The following is a 16,789-nucleotide window of genomic DNA, read 5'->3' on the forward strand; positions in this document are numbered from 1 at the left end:
TTTACTTAATTAATAATTAGTATCATGGCAAGATCAGTATTTCAGATTTTGGATTAGAAGCCGCTTGCCAAAAATAGAATTGGAACCTTGTAACAGAAAACGTTACTCCCACATTTTTAAAATAACATACAGTTAGACAATTTCACTTCAGATTTATTTGTCTAGGTAGACAATAGAAATAGAAAAGATTCATACATAAAATATACTCTAAACAAGATGACCAGAAAGTATAATTGTATGGGTCAATACAATTTTGAAAAAGTTACTTGATAATCTAGAGGGAAAGTGTCTTGCAATAGCAAGAGAAATAGGATTTACCAAAAAAAAAAAAAGCCTGCTGATATGATACAACAGAAGACACACAACTGTTGTTAAAGCCCATGAACTGTCTTCTACTTTGTTGAACTAAAACATTTAATACAAAGAAATATTTTAGAAATACATGCTTCTTTTCAACTTCTTATAATTAGATCTCTCTCATCTTAATTCTAAAGCTACCGTAAATAGTTTTCTTAAGCACAAACATAAAAATGATTCTGACAGACTTACTCTGTATACTGAATACCTGTACAATAAGTAACCATGAGATCACACAGTGAAGAACTCGTGACTTTAATATACCAATTCTTCTCCCTTCCAAATCACCTACATTCTTAAAAGTCGTACTGAACTTTCCCTTTCAGTTACTCCTCTCCTTCCCACTAAAATTTAAGCTTAACAGCAACCTCACAAACATAGTGTTTGCAAAACAGATATTTAATGTAACTATAGATACAAGTTAGTCAACATGTTAAGGAACATATATACACCCAAGTAGGTTTTCAGATAACTGCATACTTCTATTAAAAAAAATCCTCAATAATATGAATCACAGCCCTAAATTTTGGACTAGTATAAGATTAGCAGGGTTTTTATCCCTCATGTAAGAGGGCTGGAAGAAACCCAAAAAAGTCATCAGCTTCGAGAATTCCAGGACCTCAGAAAATTCCACAGGCTCGTGGACAAATGCAAACAGAAAGACTAACAAGATCCAGCTACAAGAGAATCAATTTTTCTCATCTGTCCATGCTGTAGCAAATAACAGTCCATCTTAAATTATGTCTAAATCATTAATTTGCTAAGTGACCTACAGTGTGGCTACATATATAAAACAGATTGTGTAATGTCTAACTGGACATTGATCTATACTTGGTAAAATTAAACTGTACCAAGTCTTCTCTTGTCCTGGTATTTCCTTCAGAGAGAATCTGTTTACGTCACAGAAACATTAGACATTTTTTTTATTCATCTCATTCTGGTTTGCCTAATTTTTAATTTTCAAAGGACACTCCTGCTGATACTGCTGTATCTGCACAATTTACAGAACAAAAAAGTATGTAATTCTGATTTAATCAGAAAAGAATAAAATAACTATGTTAGAGTACTGAACAAAAGATATAATCTTTGGTGCATCCTTTCCAACTCACTGTAAATAAACTATAGTCAAATGAAAAGGCATATAATTTAGTATTTGGAATACCCTTCATAAACACCAATTTTCTGTAACATCCTTGCACATCTGATACCACCTCATGTATAATGCAAAGAATCTATTTCATTTTCATCTATTGACAGTGAATTTAATTTACCATTGCAGCTCTTTTCCCAGATTACGTTATTAATTCCGCAATCAGGCTCTTTTGAATGATTTTATTTCTCCACAGAGTTTTCACAATTCTGCACTGATTTTTTCACCCTAATACACCTTTCAGAATATAAGAATTGTTACACCAAAACTTTCCTAAGGCAAAAAAAGTAAAGGCAAAACAACAAAAAAGTTTCTGAATGACAATGAATAGCAATTATAGAAAATCTAAACTTGTCCTTTTAATTGTGTTAGTACATTAGAACGCTATAAATTGCATCCATAAGGCAGAAAAATAACAGGTGCATTTTCCATTTCCATATCAAAATGACAATTTCAAAATCATTACAGTCTTTCCATAGAGAATAAATGATCCACTTCTGCTTGACAGTGAAACAGAGTGGACAGGAAACTGAAATACTCCAAATGCTCATGCTCTGCTTACACTCATGCCAGCTGTCTTTGCTGTTTTAGAAAATTCAGTCATCTTGCTGAATTAGCTCACCAAATGCAAAACAGCTTTATCTTCTCTACAAAAAACAAATATCAACAATATCTAGGCACCTCGGCTCTGAATTACTAGCCACAGTTCAAAGTTGCAAAACCAGAACACTGGCAAAATGATAGCTATGTAGTAAGTTATTAGCAGTCAATAAAAAATTAGATAGATTTCAACTCAGACTAGAAGTCCAATTACTAGATACTAATTTGTTAATCTTTAGAAAGAAAGTCAAACTCTACATGGAACCACAGAAATATTTTGCAGAAGTTCAAAATGATGCAGATCATTATGCATGACCTGCTATTTATAACATTTTGATCAAAAATGAGAAAAGACTAATAACAGGCACTCTGTGCATATAAATATTGAATGCTTTGTTGTTTGCGTAAATACAGTATGCACAAAACACACTTATTTTCTTATTCATCTGAAGTATTATATATCCTTTCATAACATTATAGATTTTCCTTTGTAGTCATATTAAACACAATCTAAAGAAAACATCTGAAGAGCAGTAGCACCTGTCCTCTTTACTTCACTCCAGGGCCAGTGAACAAACCAATGATGCAGAAAGAAGATATGTAATGGATTTAAAGTAAATGGCCCATTCTTTAAGAAACAGCCTCTCATTTTTATTCATTCTAGCTTAATTGCCTTACAATGATACCTGAAAACTTGATAAACACACCCATTTTTAATGCCAGCTGTCAGAGTTGGTTCTTTAAAAGTAGATTTTTTTTGTAATAAAAAGTGCTCAGAAAATATATTCACAAAAATGTTCCTACAGTAATATTCTAAATAACTTTAGCCACACTTTATGGCCACTAAATTATTAGATAATACCCAGTCAATTCCATAAACAAATTAAGATAAGACTGTTCATATGCTCACTGTAACATGTTGTAGTGTACTTCTCTGCTCAATAATGTTTCCGACTGCACTGAGATTACTCTTCAATGCATAAACCACACATATCATGTATGTATTTCCCTAGGGATTTAAAAGTAATCTGCTAATATTTGCACCTACCTGGGTAAAAATCTTTGGATTTAGACAGCTTGATGGTCGCCCCCGTCTCTTTCTGCAACTGAACAATTGTCTGTCCTCCCTTCCCAATTATAGATCCAGCAGCATAACTAGGTATGAGGACCTTTAGAAAATACTGGCCATCCTCTGAAAAATTGAGATATGCAAGGTTAATTTGGTTTACAAAACGTTTGTTCTCCACCATGCCCACAAAACAAAATCAGTAAATAAGTGAACATACCTATTAATAGGTGTACAACTATACATCTAACCAGTTTCATCATTCTATAAGAAATGCGTGGAATATGTATTTGCCATTTTAAAATATGCATTTGTCATTTGCCATATTCACTCTGTGGAAATTAAAGAATCTATACATTTTCCTTAATTTTCTGAAAGCATGAAAACAAATGACAAAATTGAATTGTATTTCTGAAGGCGGAATTGTTCCAGTTCTATCTGTGGTTACCATGGTACAATGAAATGAACTGACCCCTTCAAAAAAAAAAAAAAAAAAGTGTGCACAAAACGTACATGACAACAAATCACAATCTTCCCTAAAAATACTGCTACAGAAATGCCAAAACTTTTTAAAAAAAGGAAAGAATGATAAAGTGATGGGCTCTTTGTTTGACATTAGCAAATGCATGAGAACAGCAATTACCTATTGCCTGCTTTCTTGTGCAAAACAACTAGTCTCCTACCAAAAACCCACCCAAAACGTGGAGTTTTATTTTCCAAGCATTTTAGCCACTGCCAAGAAAACAACTCAACATGGTGTGGATGGAATCACTTGCTTAAGTAATCCTGATGTATTTCTTTAGCACTTCTTAGACGACAGTGATCTCTTTTAAGCTCATTAATTAGAAGACATTAAGAAGAATTTTTCCCAATTGATCAAAAGCTTAAATCACTTATTTTAAATACACCTAAAAGTGATAATGCCAATCCAGATTGAAAAACCACAATCAGAACGGGAAAATATATACAGTGAATTAAACGAATGCTTCCCAGCTACATTTTGCAACTGTGCTCCCTTCCCTTACTGATCCAGCAGCAATGAGTCTAAGGACCTTTAGAACACTGGCTCTGAAAAAGGTGAAAGCTATACAATGGTAGTTTATTTTTATGACTCGAAGTCCTGAAAACCAATCTCCAATTTGATTTAATCTCAACATTTTATCATAAAATAAAAGTTCTCTATAAAGTTTGTTTAAAAAATAAACAGGAGCAGGTCCAGCTCCATCTCACTTTCCCTATGAAAGGGTATAAGCATCCCAAATAGTGCAGATGGAATACCACAGTCCCCATTTATATTATATATAGGTTCAATACATTATAATACAGACTGCTTTTCTTAATATTGGATGAATAAATTCACCTCTGCCTCGGTGCATTGTTATGATGACTCCAGTGCAAATGAATAGAGGAGATGCTAGTCCCGTTATAACTCATCTCATCCAGGAAGAGCAGGATGTTAACTAACAAGTCACCGCACCAGAGACAACTCCCCCCCACTCCAACACCCCCCAACCCCAACAAGCCAAATCAATGCAACAGTGTCACACTGATTGATAGACGAAGTGAGGCCAAGGAAACGGGAAACACCGGTCAAGATTTAAATCCAGCTTGTGAACCAGCGGATGGAAAAGGCGGAGAGCGTCTTCGCCATCCCCCTGCCTCCCAGCTGTCATTTATTTATTTATCTTCGCCAACGTATCGGGAGGGTGCTGGGGCAGCAGGAGCCCCCTATGCCCACTCCAGCCCCTATAGGGTCACGGCTGCACACCCACCCCGATGGATATTAAACCCCAAAGACTGCTAGATGCTGAAAACCGACGCCATTTTGATGAATGATAAGTTTAAGGCTGCTGCACCCCGGGAGTAGTGCCCCCCCCCCGCGCCAGACGGAGCCCCCTCCGCAGCCTTCAGCGCGGACCCGGTGCACGGAGCCGCTTCCCCGGCCGGCCCGAGCCGCGCTGCGGGGTCAGGAGGTGGCTGTGTCCAGCAGGCGGGTGAGTCCTCCCGGGGTGCAGCCTTCCGCTCCCCTCCGGACCCCGGCCCAGTGGCGCGGCCCCGTCCGCGGGAGGGCAGGACGCCGGGTCCCGGCAGCTGCAGGCGGCGTAAGGCTGGTTCAACCGCTCCCGTGAGTACCGGGCGCTCCCTCCCGTCCGGTTTTTACCCGTTTTTACCCTTTTTGAACAATTGTGCCGGAACCCCGGTGAATTCTCCGGGGCAGTTCAGCCCCCCGGCCGCCGGGAAGGGCCTCCCGCCGGGGCAGGGAGGCAGGTAGGAGGGAAGGTGGGCGGGCGGGAGGAGGGTGCTGCCGGGGGAGGGGAGATACCCACCGCCCGTGTTGGTCCTCTTGGTGCTGCCGGCTTCGGGGGGCGCTTCGAGCGGTCTTTTGCGGGAGTCCGGCGGGTCCAAGTCTATGGGAACCCCGGTGTGGGTCCCGTTCTGCTGGATGGGAGCTGCCGCCATCATGTTCGCCGCGGCCAGGAGCAGAATGGTCTCTTCCTTGGGGAGGCGGGGGGCCGGGCGGGGAGGGGACGAGGCTCGTCCCGTTCTCGGTCCCCCCTCGGGACGGCAGAGCTCCGCGCGGGGTGCCGAGGATGCTCTGGGGCTTGTGGGGCTGGCCTAGGGGGGGAAGGGGAGAGAAGGCGGCGGGACTGGCCGGAGGAGCAGCTGCAGTGCAGTGCCAGGAGGAGAAGGGAGACGGGGGAATCGGAGGGGGGAGAGGGGAAGCGAAAGAGTGAGACAGAGGAGGAGGAGAGGAGGGAGAGTGTGAGTGGGAAGGAGGGGAGGGGAGAGAATGAGTGAGACGGGAGGGAGGGAGCGATGGGGATGGCAGGTGAGCCAGCGAGTGGGAGTCTGCCAGAGGATTCACGCTGCCTCCGTGCCCCCTTCAGTCTCTCCCTGCTCTAGTCCTGCGCCGGGGGCTGGTGCGGCGCGGCTGCTGGTGGCTGCTCTCGGGCTCTCATTCTCGCTCGCACTTACGGGGCTGTGCGCACCGGGGTGGAGGCTGCGCCGCGCCGCCCTCAACCCGCAGCAGCGCCGCCGCGCGCACGCAGAGCTTGCCGGTTCCTCCGTGCAGCGGGGCCAGCCAGCCTCAGCAGCAGCTACACACAAGGAGGGAGAGAGACGGGGGAGGGGGCTGAGATTGGGGGAGTGGGGGGGGGGGGGGTATAAAAAGAGAGGCGGGGCTTCTTGGGAAGATAGGCGGGAGGCTGAGCCAATCAGGGGTGACGAATGTGAGGTTCGGATTGAAGCGCTTAGCCAATCAGAAAGGGTGGGCGGAAGACAAAAAGCGGGGGGCTGAGGGAGCTGAGCAGCACACTGGGGTGGGTATGCGGCCAGTGTGCCCGCTACCCCGGCGGCTGGAGGGCATGGGGGGAGCGCGCCCTCGGAATTAAAGCTAACCTAACAACACAGACGCTAACAAGTACCTGAAAAGAAGGTGCCGGTGCTTGGGGAGTGAAGACTGAAATAGCCGGGAAACGTCCTAGTTAAGGTTTCCCTCGATCATCCGCACTATTTCTAGGTTAATGTCTTTCCATACAGGAGCATAACTATTTCTCCCACAGTGCAATAGGATAGTACACAGGTTTTTTCCACAACCTTAGAAATCCACGTGTAGTCCGCATCTTTCTTTGGGTATACCAGAAAATGAAACAGTGTGAAAGTCATTAATATTACACACCATGCTACATGCCTAGGGTCCTACCAAATTCACGAGCCATTTAGATCAATTTCACAGTCATAGGATTTTTAAAATCATCAATGTCATGATTTCAGCTATTGAAATCTGAAATTTCACAGTCTTGTAATTGTAGGGGTCCTGACCCCAAAAGGAGTTGGGAGCGTGGTACTGCTACTGTTACTTCTGCACTGCTGCTAGCAGCAGCGCTTCCTTCAGAGCTGGGCAGCTGGAGAGCGACAGCTTCTGGCTGGCAACCCAGCTCTACAGGCAGAGCCAACATCAGCAGCAGCACAAAGGAAGGATGGCATGGTATGGTATTGGCACCCTTCTGCGCTACTGCCTGCAGAGCTGGGCTCTGAGCAGCTGCCACTCTCTGGCCACCCAACTCTGAAGGCAGCAGCACAAAGTAAGGGCAACATGGTATGGTATTGCCACCCTTACTTCTGCGCTGCTGCTGGCGCAGCGCTGCCTCCACATCTGGGTGCCCGGCCAACAGCCGCTGCTCTCCGGTCGCCCAACTCTGAAGGCAGCATAGAAGTAAGGGTAGCAATACTGTGACACCCCATCCCCCAAAAAATAATCTTCTGACCACCACCACCACCCCCCGCAACTCCCTTTTTGGTCAGGACCCCCAATTTGAGTAACACTGGTCTCCCCCATGAAATCTTCACAGTATAGGGTAAAAGCAAACAAAAGACCAGATTTCAAGGTTCGTGATGTGTTTTTCATGGATTTGGTAGGGCCCTATCCATGCACCTTGGATGATGCACCTAGGAAGATGGTCAGAAATTATATAATAGTATGCTTAACTTCATCCCTAACATCACCAATGCAGTTTTTTTATTAAAGTTCCTAAGTTATTTGAAAGAAAACTTCTGTAAAATAAAAAAAAAATTGCACAGTCTGAAAGTATTAAGCTAGACACCACCACTGTGGAAAGAAAACGCTAAAGCTCCAATCCCCGGCATGGAAGTTCATTGACTTCAATGGAATTCCATGGAAGCATCCTCCTGCAAAGAACAAATCACTGAGTTCTGGTCTAAATTAGGTACCATAAGTGGTCATAAGGACTACTGCTTCAATCAAAGCAAATCTTAGATTATCACATTTATGGAAGCAGAGCAATTCACTATGTACCATATAATAAACATACAATACAAACCTTTGGTAAATTTTTAACACACAAGTTAACCAGTACAAATGCACAGTACCCTGACAGAACATCAGTTAGAACGTTGATTGACTTTTTAAATACCACTATCATAAGGGCTTGCAAGGAAGAGCCAGCATAGAGACAGCACTGCCTGCACCAACAGAATTCTCCTTCAGTTCCTTGTGGGCTGTTTATGGCCCTATATGCTGCTAGAATAGCATATGGGGCCAGGACCCCTTCTTGTGAATAACACTTTCTCTTCAGAAACATACAGACTAATTAAAGATCAAGAATGTTCCGAAACATCACTTTGGAGAAGAGCTCAACACCAGATAACTTCTTAAAGCCCACTTTTCTATGAAGTTACAGATTTACTCCACAATCCTGCAAAGACTTATGCATGTGTTTAGCTTTAACTACCTGAGTACTGCCACTACAATAGCTCTGCACACCCTTGAAGACAAAACTCATAGAATTCAGTGATGCCAGGTTCTGGCCAAGAGTTGTCACTTTGTTTTGTAGTCAACTCACACTGCAGAATGTAGTACACCGATCCCACTAAATATCTAGTAGTGTGCCCTGCGTACCACAAGGTAGGAACACAAGTCTTTACATGCTCTATGACAGTTTATGGGGACCCACCATGCTCTAGAGCAATGGTTCTCAACCAGGGGTCCGGGGCCCCCTGGGGGGCCGCAAGCAGGTTTCAGGAGGTCCGTCAAGCAGGGCCACCATCAGACTCACTGCGGCCCAAGGCAGAAAGCTGAAGCCCCACTGCATGGGGCTGAAGCCCAAGGCCCTGAGCCCCACCACCTGGGGCTGAAACCGAAGCCTGAGCAGCTTAGCTTCTTAGGGCACCCTGTGGTATGGGGCCCCAAGCAATTGCCCTGTTTGCTACCCCATCTTTTATATGCAGGAAATCAGTTGTTGTGACACAAGTGGGCCATGGAGGTTTTATAGCATGCTGGGGGGAGGGGAGGCTCAGAAAGAAAAAGGTTGAGAATCCCTGCTCTCAACCCGTGGGCCACTTGTAGCCCAATCAGCATAGAGCTGCGACCCATGTGACATCCTCAGGGCCATACAGGTAGTATATATATTGTGTAGATGCGGCTCACGTAACACATAGAGAGCTGCATAGGTGGCCCACAATGGTAAATAGGTTGAGAACCACCACTCTAGAGAGAATTACTTTACTAAGCCTGCCAAAAACCAAAAGGGGGAAATACCTTAAGCCCAATTACTTTAACAGTTACAATGAAGATCATTGCAGTTCAGTCCAGTACAGGGCATAAGGTATAAAGAACTATATACTCCATGGTAATACAAATAATAAAATAATAAGTCTTCTCCAACCTACTGTCAGGGATATTCCCTCTAATCCCTCCTCATTCCCATAACCACAGAAGCAAGACCCCAACTCTTTTGTCTGTGTCCTGCTGGGGCCATGAGAACTGTCATCCTATTGTCACACATGCAGTTATCCCATATCTACCGCTTGCAGGCCACTGCCCTGTAGTTTCCAGTTGCAGCTACCTCTGTCCCTCTCCTCGGCTCTCACTTTTCCAGTCCCCACTACCTACTTCCCAGCCTTCCCTCCACATCCAGCTCTGAGGCTGATGCATCCAACCTGTTGCTCCTTCTCACGTGCAGCCATCAGCTTTCCCCACCACATCAGGATGTTACTTCCTTTTTCTGTTCCCCTAGCATTATGGAGTAGAGCCTTGAAATCCAACTTGAGCGGGTCAGTGCCTTAGCAGCAGCTTGGTCCACTCCTGCTGGCCACTGCCATCTTCCTGTTCTGTGTGTGCTGCATAGTGAGAATGCCAAGGAGTCATTGTACCTCTCACTCCACAGTATACCCTGCGCAGCAGGCACTGGGGAAGGGTCATAAAATGATTCAACCCTCTCAGGATCAGGATGGGTGCGCTTGGGTCCAGGTTGAGCATAAAAAGTTGGCCCAAGCATATCTCTTTTATGGTGTCCTCTATTGGCTAGATGCTTAACTGAGAAACAGAGCAGGCTCTACAGGATAGATCCTTTTGTCCAGCTCAGTCAAGGTTGGGGGAAGGTACCCAGTACAAATACAAGTTGTCACATATTGAAAACTTTGCTTACTACTATAAAACATCCTTGGTTGGCAAAGGTGTGGGATAGTAGGAATTCTTATTCCTACATCCCACTCTGTACCCAGCATCAGGGCCTCAGGAATCTGATAATGTCCAATGCATTTCAAGACCAAGAGAATTCAAACTGCAACTGTTTGAGACCCAATTCTGTTTCCAGTTAATCAGACACTCCACTGAGAGCAGGAGTGGGCCCTCCATTTCTTGCAGTGGTGCTGGACGTTTCTCTTCCTGCTAATAAACAGGACAAAAGAAACAGTTTTTTCTTTCTTATGCAGAACATGACAGCTGCTAATAATCCATAGATAAAAGCTATCCCCTTAAACAAAACCCCGGCCAGTTAAAGAAAACAGGTTTGATACTTATGCAAGTGTTGAGGACAGGAGCGCCGCCAGCTTTTCTGCTGCCCTTGGCGGCAGAAAGTCCTGCCCCGAAATGCCGCCCCCCACAGAGGCGGCGGAAGGTCCCGCCGCCGAAATACCTCTGTGGTCGCCGCCCCCCAAATTGTAGCGCCCTAGGCGACTGCCTAGGTCGCCTAATGGGTTGCGCCGGCCCTGGTTGAGGATGTCATTGGCAGTTGTTTGTTGTCCATAGTTGGGATTCCAGGAAAAGTTTTGCCCTGCTAAAATGAAAGCTGTGAAACCTACAAACAATTTCCTCTTTAAAAGCTCCTTTATTTTTACTCTTACTTCTTACTATTGTAACTTCTTTACCCAATAATCTAATTACTAAACTATTAGTATCCTTGCATTAACTTACATGGAAACTCTTCAAAAAATCTTTAACCTAAATCTTGCAGAAGTTACTCAGTTACTCTTTAACTTAAATCTTGCCTCCTCTCCTTCTCCAGGTATGCTTTGCTAAAACTATAGCAGTACCATCATGGTTCCACTATTCATTATAGACAGCTCCCAAACCATTACATATCACATATCATTGCTGATAATGAAGTAGGGAAGAACTTGAGTAGCGGCAAGTCAAAGGAGTGTATATGTGGCCATAATCACTTGGATCCCTTCAACAATACTCTCTGCATAAAGGGGAATGAAAGAGAAGCAGTCATTCCTATACCTGGGAGATAGAATCCTGTTCTCCCACACAGTCTATACTGATATTCCATTTGAAAAGCTTATTAACTTAGACTTTGTTCGAAGAACCAGATTTGGTCCTCAGTCCTTTTTCCAGTCAGAAGTCCCTGCCTCCACTTGTCCATTCCTGCAGGCATGGAGCAGGGTAAGCGATCTTGGCACTTCTTGTACTCTCAAATTAACTGGGATCCTACCTGGATTTCAGTGTAAGTTCGAGCAGCCTCAGGTCTTGATCATGCCCTACCACTCCCTGACACATCCCTTGGGGGGCCAGAAGAGATGCTTGTATGGAGCCATTCTGGTAGCTGTACAGTGGCCAGGGAACTGCCTAAAATAGGGGGTCCCCTTTATCTTCAGTTAATGTACCTACTTATCTACTGCTCCCCAAAGACTGGTATGGATTCTCCTATGACTAAAACTAGCATAAATCAAAAGTAATTCTACTGGAATCAATGGAACTGCACTGATGTAAAAATTATGAGAGAGAAGAAACAGGCTCATTTTGTTTACTTATGCATCTGAAGAAGTGGGCTGTAGTCCACGAAAGCTTATGCTCTAATAAATTTGTTAGTCTCTAAGGTGCCACAAGTACTCCTGTTCTTCTTTTTGTTTACTTTGTCAGTTTTCAGTAGCTGCTAATTCTATGGATAGGTTTACACTTGGAGCTTGACCTGTCATTCCCAGCTCAAGAAGACATACTCACACTAGCTTTCATTGAACTAGTGCACTAAAAATAGAGTGTGTAGTCACAGCAGCGCAAACAGTGGAATAGCCACTCCAAGTATGGGCCTAGGGTCTCGGACGGATACAAACTTGGGGTGGCTACCCCCCCCACACACACACACACACACACACAGCTCACACTGCTGCAGCTAGTTTCCATTTTTAGCTTGCTAGTTCAATAAAAGCTAGCCCAACTATGTGCCCTCAATCTGGAATTACACCCCCCGCACCAAGTACAGGCATATCCTGTGTGTTAACCAAATGGGCTTTTTGTGGAGTTACAACCAGAATATAAAGCTGTCTACCCTACAGCAGAAACTCAGCTCAGCCAACTGCCACCTGCCATTCCAAACTGCCACAGACTCTTCTGATTCTAACATTGTGGTGTACAGTAATTCCTCGCTTAACATTGTAGTTATGTTCCTGAAAAATGCTACTTTAAGCGAAACGATGTTAAGCGAATCCAATTTCCGCATAAGAATTAATGTAAATGGGGGGAGGGGGGTTAGGTTCCACATAATTTTTTTTCGCCAGACAAAAGACTATATTTTATATATATATACACAAATATACACAGTATAAGTTTTAAACAATTTAATATTGTACACAGCAATGATGATTGTGAAGCTTGGTTGAGGAAGGAGAAAGCAAGTTACTGCAGCTCTTCAAAGAGTGCATCTTACTTTCCTTCTTCTGCCTGGCCACCTACTCTGGCCAGTAATGAAAAGGGGTTATAGTGGGACACCCACACTCCATGCTTCATCCCCCCCTGTTTGCAGCAGTGAGTATCCAGAGGGAAAGGAGTGCTCTTCATTCTGGACCTGGACACAAGATCTGGGTAGTTCTTATCACAGAGACCATAAAGAAATGTAATCTGATGATCTAAGTAAAGGCTAAGTTTAATTTCCTTGATATTTCCTGTATTTCTTTACCCTAAAACATTGTTCTCCAACTGGCAGCGCACAGTCCAGATGTAGCCCACAGATGTACATCCCTTTGGCTCGCTGGGCATCAACTGTTCCTTCCTGCTCCCTGCTGGGGGCTCTGCTATAGGAGCAGTCCCACTACCCATCTCCTGCTCCAGTCCCTGGACTCCCCTGCCAGGCGACCCTGCCTGCAGTGCATCCTCCAAGCTGGGCATGTGCCGGGCCCAGGATACTCTGAGATGAACCAACCAACTTTCAACAACTGTTATGCTTTGAACTTGGACACAGCGTGATCAAAGATAGACTCTCTGATTATATTTTCCAGTTATGGGGAAATTTCTCACAAGTTATGCATCACATAAGAAGATGACTATGGCAGCTTCTCTGTGAGTGGCCTGGACACTGGCATGAAAGAAGAAGCCCTTCACTGATTCTGTAACTGTCAAAGAGCATATGCTGTCTATTTTCCATTAAGTGTTAGCTGATGAGAAGATGAAGGAGGCCATCATGAATGCTGCCAAGCAAATTCCCCAGTCAGATGAAACCACAATGCATCCTGTCCAGGCCTTGGATGCTGAAGTGGTTTTTTTTTTGTTGAAAGGTCTGATTGGTGCTGAGTTTGTGTTGTTGGCCATCGATGAACCAGACAATAAGAATATAGCACAGCTGTGTTTTTAATACCTCCTTATTGGCCACGTCCTCTGAAAGGAACTCTTGCATTTGATGCCTCTGGAAATGTATATCACAGGCAACATCATATTTGAGAAAGTCAGTGCAGTGTTTGAGCAACAAGGACTCATACTAAGCAAGGGATCTGTCTTCTGGTAACTGATGGTGCATCTTCAATGCTGGGCAACCAGAGGGGTCTTGAGACATGACTGGCAGAAGTGGCACCACAAATGAAAGCCCTGCACTATATCATACACCAGAGTGTACTGTGTGCCAAGCTGAGTGAGGAACTAAAAGATGTGATGGAGACTGTGATTAAAATAATCAGTTTCAGCAAAGCCTCCTCAAGTCTGCAGCACAGCCTATTTTGTGAGTTGATCATTGATCATCCTCTGCAAACCATGAAGATCTTCTCTATAATAACATTCTCTGACTTAGTAAGGGTACATTGCTGGCATACTTCTGCAAATTCAAGGCTCACGTTGTTGAGTACCTTCAGCACAGCACCCACAAGAAGGCAGCTGAATATCTGATCCTGCTAGAAGATACTGAATTCTTAGTCAAAGTAGCAATTCTATGCAACATATTTGACCACCTGAGTATCCTGAATGTACAGGCCAAGTTAAGAAAATAGAAGCTTTTCAGAAGAAACTGGACATATTTATCTTAGATTTGAGCTCTGGGAATCTTTTGCACTTCACTCAACTCTGCAACACCCTGATCAGCAATGGAGGCAGATAATGTGATCAGTCACCTCTGATCAAGTTTCCTTCAAAAGCTAAGGAACAACTTCAGCGCTCAGTTTGGAGATTTTTGCATACCAAAGGATGTAATTGGCTTTGTAAAATGATCCTTTCTCCGTGACACCTGAGAGTGACTTCACATCTCATCCCCATAAGGTACTCCCTGTAATAGGTGAAAGTATGCTGCAGCTGGAATTAGTCAACCTGCAAACCTCAGATATGCTGAAAAATGAATTCAAGAACACTGAAATCATGATTATCTGGACAAAAAAGTGTACAAACCACAAGACATTTTTCCTTGCGGTGCTCTCAATGCTTGAATCCATGTATATGTGCGAATCCAGCTTTGCAGTCATGAATGTCATCAAGAACGATGCTTGAAACAGGCTGACAAATGAGTCTCTGGAGAGCTGCCTTCATAGAGCAGTCACTTCACTGAAGCCAGATTTTAACAAGCTAGTATAGAGCAAGAAGTGCCACTTTGCTCACTAGTAACAAGAGGTAAATATTACAGACAACAACCTTCTGTCTATTAGCTGCCACTATTCTAATAAGTTCTGTAGAGGAGTGAAGCTTGTGTTTCATACATTAAATGCCAGACAACTTTTTTTTACTCAAACACAAAATTCAGTAAAACAAAAAAGCTAAAAAAATGGAAACAAAAATGATGTGGTGACGAGGTTTTAAGTGTCAGAGAAATTGGAAACAATGATGGAGGACTAAGGGAGAGCACTGAATGAAAGTATCGAACATTTCCACTTCAGCTGGATACAGAACTTCAACTCCTAATGCAGTCTGTCACCATGGTCAGTAACTGAAAGAAATTTCACTATGAAACTGCAGCTAAAAATATCACTTTCCTTTATCCAAATGCCCCATTATTTAAAGGTATCAGATGTCCTCAAGCAATTCAAATAAATGAACTTCATCTGTATTTAATTTAGAAACTTTTCATTTACATTTAAAAACACATTGAAGCTATACTGTGATACATTTCGACTTACAGTGGTAGATTTTTAATCAGGCACTTAAGCAGATGCTTATGCAACATAAAGCAATGCAACATAAAGCAATTGACATGCTTTTGTTAGAGAGCAAACACCTGAAGAGCCCACTCGCCCTAGAGAGCATCCTTTGGCGCTCCAGGATTTGGACATTGCCTTTTCTGGCCTGCCAGAAAATGTAATTGAATACCACTGTTTTAAAACATGTAATTGTCATTGTATTTCAAAATATATAGAAAAAGAACAAATGCTAGCAATACAGTCATTTTATAGCATGCTTTCTTCACTTTAAAAATTACTGCCTGGTTCTCTGTTGTCCCAAATGCTTCCTGTTCACTGCTAGGTGTCCTCACAGTCAACAGATGCTGACACCACTCTCCACCTCCCAAGAGGTATGAAATACCTGTTTTAGGGCTTGGTCTCGCTCTCACTGAACTCTCATTTTATGGTGAGTCTTGTGATATTTGGAATTTCTTAAAGATCTAACTGCAGGACTCCTAGCATTGTGTTAAAATCTCAGCTTACATTTAAAAAAAATACTCCCACTGAAGTCAAAAGAATTACAGTCAAGTTCATGCATAAATTTTGCAGGATCTGGGCCTGAAAGGCTAAAAAATGTCAAAAACAAAATTCTATGAATCACAAAATCATAAAAGATTAGGGTTGGAAGAGATCTCAGAAGATCATCTAGTCCAACCCACTGCTCAAAGCAGGACCAACCCCAACTAAATCATCCCAGCCAGGGCTTTGTCAACCTGGGCCTTAAAAACCTCTAAGAATGGAGATCCCACCACCTCCCTAGGTAACCCATTCCAGTGCTTCACCACCCTCCTAGTGAAATAGTTTTTCCTAATATCCAACCTAGACCTCCCCCACTGCAACTTGAGACCATTGCTTCTTGTTCTGTCATCTGCCACCACTGAGAACAGCCTAGCTCCATCCTCTTTGGAACCCCCCTTAAGGCAGTTGAAGGCTGCTATCAAATCCCCCCATATCTTTCTCTTCTGCAGACTAAATAAGCCCAGTTCTCTCAGCCTCTCCTCATAAGTCATGTGCCCCAGCCCCCTAATGATTTTTGTTGCCCTCCGCTGGACTCTCTCTAATTTGTCCACTTCCTCTCTATATTGGGGGGCCCTAAACTGGATGCAATACTCCAGATATGGCCTCACCAGTGCTGAATAGAAGGGAATAATCACTTCCCTCAATCTGCTGGCAATGCTTCTACTAATGCAGCCCAATCTATGCCAACATCTGGAATTAACATTTAAATACACCTACAATAAAATTGAATGTACTTAGACCAGTGTTCTGCACATTCTAAATATTTTCACTACACAGAATGCTGTATAATCAACATCTCCTGCCTTACAGGGAATCCACATAAAAAAAAAGTGTGTGTGTGGGTAACTTAAAATCAAAGTACTCTCAGGATTGGATCCAGAGCTATTCTATACATATAATTTGAATACTGCAGTACTTATGTTATACATAGGTAGTTAGTGAGTCAT

The 16,789-nt window shown here is 43.3% G+C and overlaps 1 protein-coding gene and 1 long non-coding RNA gene across 7 annotated transcripts in view; one reads left to right on the forward strand and one right to left on the reverse strand.

The window, feature by feature from the left end:
* NOVA1 (NOVA alternative splicing regulator 1) overlaps positions 1–6,319 on the reverse strand; it is a 225,969-nt gene extending 219,650 nt beyond the window's left edge. For 3 of the 6 annotated variants that reach the window (XM_005309762.4, XM_005309761.5, XM_065595389.1), the window contains exons 1-2: positions 5,501–6,319; positions 3,156–3,299 (exon numbers count right to left, since the gene is read on the reverse strand). In XM_005309762.4, coding sequence (XP_005309819.1) covers positions 3,156–3,299; positions 5,501–5,636 — 280 coding nt within the window. In that variant the 5' untranslated portion in view covers positions 5,637–6,319. Of the gene's footprint in view, positions 1–3,155; positions 3,300–4,533; positions 5,003–5,344; positions 5,430–5,500 lie in introns of those variants that run through there. The other 3 variants (XM_024111128.3, XM_005309763.5, XM_065595388.1) reach the window with 3 other exon arrangements.
* LOC135983432 (uncharacterized) overlaps positions 5,002–16,789 on the forward strand; it is a 303,737-nt gene continuing 291,949 nt past the window's right edge. Inside the window, exon 1 of the long non-coding RNA XR_010601065.1 lies at positions 5,002–5,298. This is a non-coding gene — a long non-coding RNA (uncharacterized LOC135983432). The remainder of the gene's footprint in view (positions 5,299–16,789) is intronic.

Source organism: Chrysemys picta, chromosome 4 (genome assembly GCF_011386835.1).
Source record: "Chrysemys picta bellii isolate R12L10 chromosome 4, ASM1138683v2, whole genome shotgun sequence".
Lineage (NCBI taxonomy): Eukaryota > Metazoa > Chordata > Testudines > Emydidae > Chrysemys > Chrysemys picta.